General features: G+C 37.8%; 1 protein-coding gene across 1 annotated transcript; it reads right to left on the reverse strand.

The window, feature by feature from the left end:
- Nucleotides 1-6,551: 6,551 nt before the first annotated feature.
- On the reverse strand, nucleotides 6,552-11,150 carry LOC147507896 (plasma membrane fusion protein). Its single transcript, XM_086600557.1, has 9 exons — nucleotides 10,709-11,150; nucleotides 10,402-10,598; nucleotides 9,697-9,878; nucleotides 9,325-9,609; nucleotides 9,182-9,240; nucleotides 9,040-9,076; nucleotides 8,848-8,919; nucleotides 7,258-7,585; nucleotides 6,552-7,182 (listed from the first exon to the last, which is right to left on the reverse strand). Exons 1-9 carry the CDS (start codon nucleotides 10,839-10,841, stop codon nucleotides 6,805-6,807), a joined length of 1,671 nt encoding a protein of 556 aa, XP_086456683.1. The 5' UTR covers nucleotides 10,842-11,150; the 3' UTR covers nucleotides 6,552-6,804.
- Between the last annotated feature and the right edge of the window lie 209 nt (nucleotides 11,151-11,359).

Here is an 11,359-nt window from a genome sequence, read left to right on the forward strand (position 1 = left end):
TAGCAGAATGGTGTGAACAGTATGCATAGAGGGGAGAATAAGAGAAATGAGGAACTCGATCAGTGGGCATGGAGTATTTATTTTATTTTATTTTATTTTTCCCTTTCGTTACTAAAATTAGCCCCAAGTGAAAAATTATGCAAAGTTTTCTTTAATGTTTAATAAGTTTGCTTTTAGTTTTAGAAGTAATTTGTGTTACGTATAAATATGAAGTTATAAATTTTGGTATGGTTGATCTATGAGAATTGTATTGTTTGATTTTCAGGTTATGACAGGATTTAGGTTTTTGAAATGTTGAAAATACAAAGGAGACTCTGCTGGATTTTTTTATTTTATTTTTTTAAAAATGATGATGCTTTTAATTGAAGACTCTCTCCCCTTATTTTCCTCATTCTCATTCTGATATGTGTTGAATTAATAAATTGAATGTATAAGGGTATATGTAATGAGTTAGTTTGTGAGAAATGAAATGCATAGAATTGCAATCATTAAGCTCAATTGAGTATGTGTATGAAATGATTATGAAGTATAAAACTATTGGAAATGGTTATATCATCGATCCAATGCTACCATAGAGATGATCTCTTGGGGTGTTGCTAAAAAACAATGTGTCTAGAGTGCCGACTGGCACGGGCATTCACTAGTTATTATTATGCTAAACTAGTAAATCGGTATTTACATATCTTTCTTAACTGGTACAAAAGGTCGGTTATTTTTGTTTGTAAGGCTAAATCCAATGGTTTGGGACCCCATCGCCACTAAACCACAATAGAATAGTGTATAGGGTTAGTGGGATAGCGTCTGAAGACCCAAATGGTTTTCTCCAATGGCATACAAAAAAACCAAAAATCAATCAACTCCCTAGCCGCCTTTGACAATGGCATACAAAAAAATAATTATAATAAAAATAACAAATCACAACTCTCTAGCCGCCACTCCCAAAGGCGTATGTGAAATAATTTTTTATTTCCTTCCCATTTTACCCTTTTTCTTTAGTGTACAAAAAAATTTCTAGTCGCCGTTCTTACTGGCATGTAGACCATACGCTATATCGTTAAAACTGGCAATATAGATAGGTAAACTTATACCGATAGCGTTGACGGGTTAGCATTTTGACGCACCATTGGATCACAATTTCCGACATATTTGGTGTTTTGTTGCACCATTGGACTTAGCCTAATGCACCTAGACTTAGGTTTGGGCTATTCCATGTTTGTCCATATAATCAAGGTTGAACCTATTTGTCAATGGATCCGAGCTATTAGGCTTTAATGCTTTAATTTTAAGTTAAGCCGATTGGGTTTGATTGTGGTTGAATCATTTAGGATCGAACCGTGCCCGTCGCTAGTCGGGCCTTTGGTCTTGACTTGGTAATGGGTAGGGGGCCTTACTCAGAGAGTCCCAAACAGGAATGTCGAGCATTGGCTACGATTGAAATGCATTGAGGCATTCGAGTAAAGGACAAGCCTTGAAATTCTAATTCAAACTCTCTCTCTCCTAACATAGCTGCTTGAGAATTCGTCTACAGTTAATGATGATTGCGTTAAGTATTATTGGAGAAATGGATGATATGGATTATATCAATATTCTAAAATGGTCTAGATAGAGGAACACCAAGTGTTATAGCTTGAATATGGAGGGTCAAACTGTTGCTGCTGAATTCATAACTTATAAAGCTAGTGATGCTGTACGATGTAGAAGCTGAATTCCTGACAGTAGAGACGACTGTGCAGTTGGGTGGGCGACTAGCAACAAACAGTTTCCTCACAGAATGAGATCATGAAAGAGCTATTCAAGCCATCCTTGACACTTGGCACTTGCATTGGCACTTAGAATAAGCTTTCATATAAAGACTTGCTATTTGTAGGATTAAGACTGAGTCGTCTGTCATATATTTTCTCTCTTTCATTGGATTAGTAGGTCTTTCACTCTTTCAGTGACGTTCGGAGGCTCATGAGCTTGCTAGCTAGGCACAGACGATGGATCCTCTTCCAATGTGATGCAAGTTAGATTGCAAACTTAGATAACTTGGATTGTGAATTGATGCAACTTTAATTAGCAAGGCAAAAAAAATTTATAGTTATGATTGTCTCCACAAATTATCGAACAAAAAAAAAAAGGGTCTCCACGAACATTCTGAATTGTTCTGTTGTTACTTACTTAATGTTTGTCATTGCTCGACGGTTTGCCAATCTTAGATTTCTGTCGTGTATATCTAGAATGCTAGAAGTCTGGAACTCCGACATCAGCAAATTACAGATCCTATATGTTGGCAAGACCGTACTACTCATTCATCATTTGTAATACGACATGTGTCAACAAATGTTATGCTCGCTCAAACATTTTTGCTTCACTCCCAGTGAGAGTACAACTCAACTAGTCGATCTAGTGTCTGATCTATGTGCTATACTGATCCGGTTACACTGTGCTGTTCATTGGACCAGTCGAAAAATGTTACATGCCTAAACAACTTAACAACCGAACTTTCCCTTTTGCTAAAATAATAATAATAATAATAATAATAATAATAAAATAATAATGCATTCAGAACACGCAAATGATTTATTAACCTGACTGCGGGATTTGGCTATGAGAGGGAAGAAAGGTCTCGCCCTCTCAGTTATTTCTTCGGGAGTCTGTGCCTCACCCCCTAAGAAACGTGTCCATTGGCCTTTCCGGGATCATCATGGATGCATCAATGGAGTGAACGGTAGTGGGTTTACTGTTCCCTACATTTTCACACATTTCGTTAAACGATATTTGGATTGCCAGTTGAGTATCGATAGAGTACGAGATAAAATTAAGGATGATCGTGAACTGTATTTGTCACTAGAGAACTCCTTAAGGTCATTAGACAAATTGGTTTGTGGCATTTGTCTTTGCATCCATGCACTTGGGATACCGTGTCGTTATCCAGATGATACCATAGAACCGCCTACTTTGATGGAGAGTGGAGAACCCGCATGTGCTATTGTGGGCATACCACAGCCGCCCTCTAAGCCCAACACTACGGATCTTACACTCATGACACACAAGGGTGACGGTGATACCCCTAATCAGCTTGGTAATGTTTCGCATCTTGATGAGACGTTACTTGATAGTGCATTCCGTATACCTTTTCGTACTGTGAAAAGTATACCACGTACTTGTCATTTGGTTTTTCCTGGTGCACTGAAATCTACCCTCTGGGATATTACGGCTGATCCTAGTTCAGTTATGCCCTGGGTTTGTCTCTTTCTTCTACCGCGTTGTACTCTGTAAGTTTTTCAACCACAGAATCGTCAGGAACGTCGTTCTGGTACTAGAAAAAACCTTAAGCAGAAACAGATTCTCCATGCTTTGATGACACAGAATGAGCCTGGTGGAATATTTTGTCTCTTAGAGTCTGTAATAGAGTCTCCTTCAATCCAGCCACCCCCAAGATCTGTCCCCATTCAGAATGTGCGTTGATGCTTGCAGAAAGTTGTTGATGGACATTTTGTTGCAGCGGTAAAAGTGTTGACTTCATTAGGAGTTGCCTCCAATACTGCGAAGACCATATGTGCATTAGAGGAGAAGCACCCGATGCGACAACCACCTGTAAGACCAACTGTTCCTTTTGCTTATCCCCGTTTAGTGGTAAAGAGAGACGCCTTATTATCATGTATTAGGTCGTTTTCAAAAGGTACTTCTTGTGGTCATGATGGTCTTCGAGCTCAACACTTGTTGGATGCTATGAGTGGTGCTGCAGCAGCTATATTGTCTGATTTACTAGATGCATTGACTCTGTGGTGAATCTTTGGTTACAAGGACGACGTCCACAGCCGTTAGCAAAGTTCATTGCGAGTGCTCCGCTTACTCCACTTCTTAAGCCGGATAATAGTATTCATCTTATAGTTGTGGGTATGGTTTGGCACCGTCTGGTCTCCAAGATTGCAATGAAAGGAGTTTCCAAAGACGTGGTAGAGTACTTAAAAGATTTTCAATATGGGTTTGGTGTTTCTGGTGGAGCAGAAGCACTTTTACACGCTGTTAACCGTATAATGTATGCTAATAGGGACAATACCTCTCTTTTGATGCTGCTTATAGATTTTCAGAATGTCTTTAACATGGTTGATCGGACTACCATGTTAAGAGAGGTTCGTATATGGTGCCAAGTTATTGCCCCTTGGGTTGAGTATTTGTATTGTCAACCTGCAAGGTTATATTTGGGAGATGGCTACATATGGTTTGCTACTGGGTCCAACAAGGCGACTATTTGGGTCCCCTTCTCTTTGCCGGTGTTTGCATTCTCTCGATTCTTGATCGATCCGGTTGTCGAGTTATTGCTACTGAGTTGGTACCTAGATGATGGGGACTCGTCGGAGATCTGAAGCAGTGGCGACATCTTTGGGTATGATTCAGGAAGAAGGACCTTCTTATGGGCTGGTTCTTAATGTGGCTAAAATTGAGGTATTTTGGCCATCACTGGATCCACGTTGCTCCACTCCCGGTCTCTTTCCTTCAGATCTGTCCCGTCCTCAACAGTGGTCAGGTTGCATGGAGGTGCGGCTAGCACTGATCCATCCTTTGTCAGGGGCCTTGCTCGAAAGCATGTTGCAAAGGTTATGACTTTGATGGACCCTGTAGCTGTGTTGGAAGATCCTCAGTGTGAGTTAGCGTTTTTACGAGCTTGTGTTAGGCTCTCTAAGTTGGTTTTTGCGATTAGTACTTGTCCACCATCGCTTTTCAGAGAGACAGCTAAGACTTTTGATCGACATCTCTGCAATGTTCTCCAGGGTATTGTGGTTTCTGATGGTCCTGACTTCGGTGATCTGTAGTGGCGTTTATCGACACTCCCATTACGTCTTTGTGGGTTAGGTATCTATTGTGCCTATGATATCTCTACTTTTGTTTTCGTGGCCTCCCGTTGTTAGACTTCTGAGCTTTAGAACCACATTATTAGGAGTTGTGGGCCAGTGCCTGTTTATGCGATTCTTGATGTTACTAGCAGTGCATTGAGTCTCTATCTACCTGATCTTGACCTTAATTCTCTGGTTGTGAATGCTACCGTCCCTTCAAAACCACAAATTTTTTTGGCGGAAGCGTTCTATGGTAAGATTGTTGTTGGTCTTGAGAGGGAGTTTGAGTTATCTGCTCGCTAGAAAGCAGTCATTGGATACTTGCAGTCAGAACACGCAAATGATTTTCTACTTGCTATTCCGATGGAGGGACTTGGACAGCGTATGTCGCCGGTAGAGTATCGTTCTATTCTCCGGTACCGTCTCATGATTTCTTTGTACTCTGATGGTGGTTTATGCCCTGTTTGCAAAAATAGTAGACTAGATGCTTTTAGGGACCATACAGCACATTGTCGACATTTTTCAGGTTTCAAATATCGACATCGACATGATAATGTAGAGATATTTTATGTGATGCATTTTGGAGGACTGGGGTACAAGTGAAAAGGAGGAGGCTCCCGTGAATTTTCTCAATCGATCCGAATGAGGGAAGATCTACGCCGACTGCGGATGTATTGATTCTGATTGGTCTGAGGGGAAACATGCATGTGTTGATGTAACTGGAGCCTCTCCATTGGTAGGGCTTGGGAATGGAGTCTTTGAGGTGGGAGAAACAGCTAAAAAAGCAGCGACAGAAAAGATGGAGAAGCATAACGAAACTTGCACGGCTAACCAACATTGTTTCATTCTGTTTAGTTTCGACACTTTCGGTTTCTTTGAACAACAATCTGTTGAACTTCTCAAGAGACTTCAAAAAGTTATGGACAATAACGTTATGACAGCTGGTTCTAACGAGTTTGTTTTTAGAAGAATAGGATTTGCTATTCAGAAATGACTTACAGTGCAACTTGTTGCACGCTTGTCCTAATTATTTATAAAATTCTTTATTATTATCAATAAAAGTCTCTAATGGATTAAACTAAAACGACATTTATAAAAGAAACAGTTAGTCAGTTACCGCTACAAATTAGTGAAATTACACTGTAAATGAAAAAGAGGTTTCTCATTCCAAGAGATGAAGAGTAACAGGATAGCAGGTTAATAGCATATTACTACGACCTTTATAATTATTAGTGAGAACAAAATTTCAACACTGACCAACAACGAAAATGACTAAATTTTCATTGTTGACAGTAACTGAAATAGAATCCAGTTCTGGAGTGACCCTTGTTTCCTTGTCAGAAATAAATATACTGTATTTTACTCTTCTCTAATAAAGTTTCACTAGTCACTAATAACCACATCAGCTAATGTCTTTGTCTACTGGTAAGCAAAGCATCATATATATTCTTGCCACAGTGCCACACTACCTATTGTCTCAACCAAATTGGTAATTAGTCTCTGGAATACTTGAGCTTGCAATACAATCACCATTTCCATTTAACATACCAAACATGTCTGAAATGTTGTTTTCAAATTGATAAGCCGAAAGATTAATATTCAAGCTTCTTCATTTATTTTGTTCAATGGAACTTACACACTTGCGTTCAGTTATAGATGGTATGCAATTTAGTAAGGTACAAAATAAAGGAAAGAGCAAATTACATTCAGCAATGCCAAACAAAGCCCAGATACGTTAACGCCATTGTCTATTAAAAAGCAAACCACCATACAGATGTTCCTTTCAGTAATATCTAATCACAAATCCATTACATTGTCTCGTCTTAAATGATGTCATTGGATAAGTTAGTGCACTCTGGGTTAATGGAGGGGAAAAAACTAGCATATTTTACAAAAGTGAAGTACCAAATTGTACATGACCTCAATGCAAATCTAAATAACAGACAAACCTTACCTAAGACAATATAACTGAACTTGATATTTCCTACATCCCCTTGTTTTCTTCAGGACCCTGACCATAACCGCGCATGAGATGTTTGGTATACACACGGTGTCGTCGCTCTCTTGCATAAATTACCCAGAAGATCAAAGAGAGCATCACTGCAGCTGAAACCATCACCAATCCCGTGTAGATCCATTTTGAATAACGCTTCAGCTTAGGGCAATAATCCTTTGAGATTTCTGTGAATGCGTCCCTCACAAAATCACAGTCTTCAAGGTGAACAAGGAATGGACCATAATTATACAACCCATAGCTCACATTAACAGCACCACCCATCTGGTCATAATAATCGGGTGTAAGGTGACCCACTGTCGTACACATCCCAGCTGATGAAACCTGACAAACAAAGTTTCGCCAGACCTGCAAGAAAGCAAACAATGTCTCAATAGATGGTCTCCACTTTCCTCTCAGAGTTCTGAGGGTTTCTAGGTTTACCTGTGTTGCATTGCTAAATTCCACCTCACCAGATGCACAACTTCGATCAGTCAAGTCCGCATGAAAAGGGTTGCAGAGTATGGGAACCAGAGGACCAGACTGATTGTAATAAAGAGGAGGTCCTACTATAGGCGGAAGGTTGTTATTAGATAAGTTGGTGATGACTTGGTTGACTACGTTGACCAATTGGAACGAAACTTGCTTGCTCCGCAACAAAGTTTCATTTGCAGTTGTGTTATCCACACAGGGAAGTATATCATCAAGAGCCGTATGAGAAGTTGGGTTCTGGACCCACTGATCCATTGCAACACAAGTATCTCCGACTACACTGGGGAAGAAAAATCAAGTTTAACTAGTTTAGTTATACGCACAACTTGGATAGAGCACTATCTAGATAATTCTTTGGAATGTTAAGCCTCTGTTTTCCTGTTTCCGGTGAGATGCATCTAAATGCTAGTTGAACTTATGGACTTTCTGGTAAAGAAAAAAAAATGTAAGCACAATAATATTTTGAATCAGATAATTCCAGAAAATCAGATCCCTGCTCCTGGGAGCATCAAGAGAAACTTGGAATGGTTTTCTCAAGCAACACCCTGGCTGAAATGAATGAATATTACAGCTCCACTGTTTAAGAATTCTGCTTCAAGGACTTTAAAGTTAAATATGAATTTGTCAAAACGACCAATTGAATCACCGCCTTTTGTCTGTCTATTTCGGTGTTATTATACAGGCATCTTAGGTGATCACCCAATACGAGGTTCCAAGTTAAAAAAAGTTATGAACGTAGCATTTACTCACATAAAGAGAAATACGATATCAGCAAGCAGGTAAAGCTCCATGTGATCAAAGAAAAATCATTTCCATTAAAACATTTACAAAAGGAATGGAGTTGCAAAACAAACAACAAGAAGTACTAGAAAATAGTAACAAGTTTCTGATGCTTGAAAGATAAAATGTTCCAGAAAATGGATTTCTTCAGCAAAATAAGGATACAGATAAAGAGAACTAGGAAAATGATAGGACAACCTTGGGCAGTAACAAAAGGACAGAAAAACTATAAAAAAAAACAAAACAAAACAAAAAGACAGAAATTGTGTCACAGTGTAACTACAAATTCTAGTTCAGACATTCGATCAACCTAGAGGAATAATATCATAAATTTAAGACATTCTAACTGAGCTGAACACTTAATCATTTGAATTAAACACTATACATCACAAAATTATTTGTGACAACATCATCATCCTCTAAACCAGCAATCTACTATACATTTTACATATTAATAGTTTAGTGTGAAGCTCATAAGCTTCGGAGGAAAGAAAGTAGTGTCTTCTAGTACAATGTCTGCATAGATCACTGTGACTATCAAATACTTTACTTAAACAGTTAAACTAGCCATCTGAAGCATACGTAAAAGAAAGCACCTTGGGTATATAGAAAAAAAAATACTGTTTAACTTGTAACATTGATTCTAGACTAAAATTGATTAAGAACCATAGTCAAATACATAGGTAGGCTACACTCCAATATTCCAATTTTTGTTCCTTTTTCCTATAAATGTAAGCCAAAGAGCTAAAGCATCAGACTTACTTATGGAGAAGGAGAAATACTCCGCACAAGATAAATGTGCCTGCTACAAGGACCCAGCCGATAACCACCAAGCTGCAACCAAGCATATGGTCAGAAAAATCACAATGGCTTAAAGAAACATATAAAGAGCAGAGAGTGCTCTACAAAATATCGGAGAGAATTAATGAAATTGAGGCGTGTTATTTGACTCACATGCTCACAAGGAATTGCATACCAAAAATAGAAAATACTGCAAACCCCAAAATCAAACAGTTTAAAAAACAGAGGCATATATTATTTAAATAATGACTGATCCAAAACTATCAGTAAGAAGTCAAGGTTTCAAAATACTTACAGAATCCAAGAAATGTCAAGAGGAGCATTACAGCAGCAATCGGGATAAGGCATAGTCTCCTGCGCGAACACATATAATTTAACAATCTGCATATATCTCAATGGAAATCACTGCAAAGATAAACCTTTAAAACTTTTTCTTACACAGTATTCAACACATCTTTTATGTTCTGCGAATTCTCCTTCGTTTTATCTGCAAGTTTACTAGAAGAGGAATTAATCTTTGCGTCAATTACATCAATGCTGGTCTGGACATCAGGACCCAAGAAAAAGCGAACCACTCCAACACGCTTAGCTGCAGAGAGATAGTCTGATACATTCCTTAGGTTATCCACAGTAACATTTGATTGCTTCACAATATATTCCAAAGTGTCTCCTGTGCTCCCATGAAATTTACCCTGTCCAGTGTACAAAACGATGCATCCAACACTACAACAACAAAATCAAACATTAGCAGTGCATCATAAACAACCAAGCATACATCAACAAGGGAAAAAAAAGTGAGGGAGATCTTACATAGCAGCAATAGTGAAGAGTATAAGGAATATAAGTGAGAGGGCATAAGCCGTTCGAGAATAGCCATAAGGCTCACGTCGGCAACAGCAATAACAGCAACAGATACAAAATAAAGACAGTCCAAAAATGGCGAACCAAGCCAAAGCAATTACGAAGAACGGAGCAGCTGTAAAACCTACAGACTGCATTCAACACAAATAGCTGAATTACCAAAACCATTCCAAGTACACATCCTAGAAACAAGTAAAAGTTTGGGATTTCTGTTTTCATGTTTTTATAAACCATATAATAATATGCAGAACCAAGAACAGCAAATAAATTAAACTCTAGAACTCAAATCCCAAAAAACAAAACATGATAATAAAAAAAACTGATGCAAAATACATATCAGAGATCATGGAGAAAACAAAAATATAACACTAAAATGGATTTACAGAAAACAACAAATAACAGGCCATACTTCGAAAGTTGATTCAGGATAATAGATACAAACTAGGAAGATAAACAAAACTAACTTAGGACTAAAAGCTGCAAATCATTGAAAGGAACCAAACCCCAAATTCCAAAAACTTACAACTCCATTAAAGACTAACAAAACCCAGATGAAAAAAATATACATATATATAAATAAAACTGTTGTTCAGATATAAAAAATTCACAAGCCAAATATAATAATAATTCAATGAAAAAAGAACTACAACTTACAGCCCAGTAATGGAGTTCACTGATATTCCATCCACCAGTGTAACGCTTAAAATTATCAAGAGGGTCTCTTCTATATGTTCTCTTAGCTGCTAATATAAGCGTTGAATTAAAACCAGATCCATTTTCTGTAGTTTCATTTCCTTCAGCAAGAAACCTTCTCATACCCACTTCACCATACTCTTCCCCATCAATAAAACCTGTTCAAAAAAGCCAAAAAAGTACAGTAAAACACACAATGCACGGTGCAAACAAGTCCAAAATGAGAAAATAAAAAGACCCTTTTTCTTAAAAACGAAAAAGATTGTACCTTGTTCATGTTTGAATCCAAACTGATGAGTTTGCTGAGAAACTCCATTACAAGAGGTGCAAACAAGTGAAAAAATGAGTAGAAGAAGAAGACTTGGAAGTAAGAGAAGAGATACTGTTTTTGAAAATAACATAATGTCTTTTTGTTTCTCTTCTATGATTCTCAAACTATATTAAAAAAAAAACAAGTGAAGTAAACTGCAAAGAAGATTGAAAGACAAGGAGGTGGTGAAATGTTTTTTGAGAAAAAATATGTTTAGAAACTTGTCAGTTCTTTTAGTACGTGCTACGTGGTAAACCGTCCTTGAAGCTGGAAAGTGAAACTGCTAATTATTTTTAAGACGTAATTGACCTTAGGAAATTAATGGACTTTAGTATTACGCGTACCCTTTTATGTTAAGATCGTGTAGTGTGTGTGGTATGGTTTAGTACTTTTTTAGTTGGAAATGGAAAACAATACAATTTTCAAGAGTGAATGTAGGTTCGATTGGGATTTATGTTGTCCTAGAAATGTGGTGTTTAATGTTTTGAAATCGAAGCAAGTGTCAATGATATACCGGTTTAGTTGGTGAAGGTAGATCTTACATTTTTACCTATTCATTTGGTGAGAATGTGAGATAGCTTCATTTAGGTTTGGACACATGGATAATGT

This window comes from Coptis chinensis, chromosome 3 (genome assembly GCF_015680905.1).
Source record: "Coptis chinensis isolate HL-2020 chromosome 3, ASM1568090v1, whole genome shotgun sequence".
Classification (NCBI taxonomy): Eukaryota; Viridiplantae; Streptophyta; class Magnoliopsida; order Ranunculales; family Ranunculaceae; genus Coptis; species Coptis chinensis.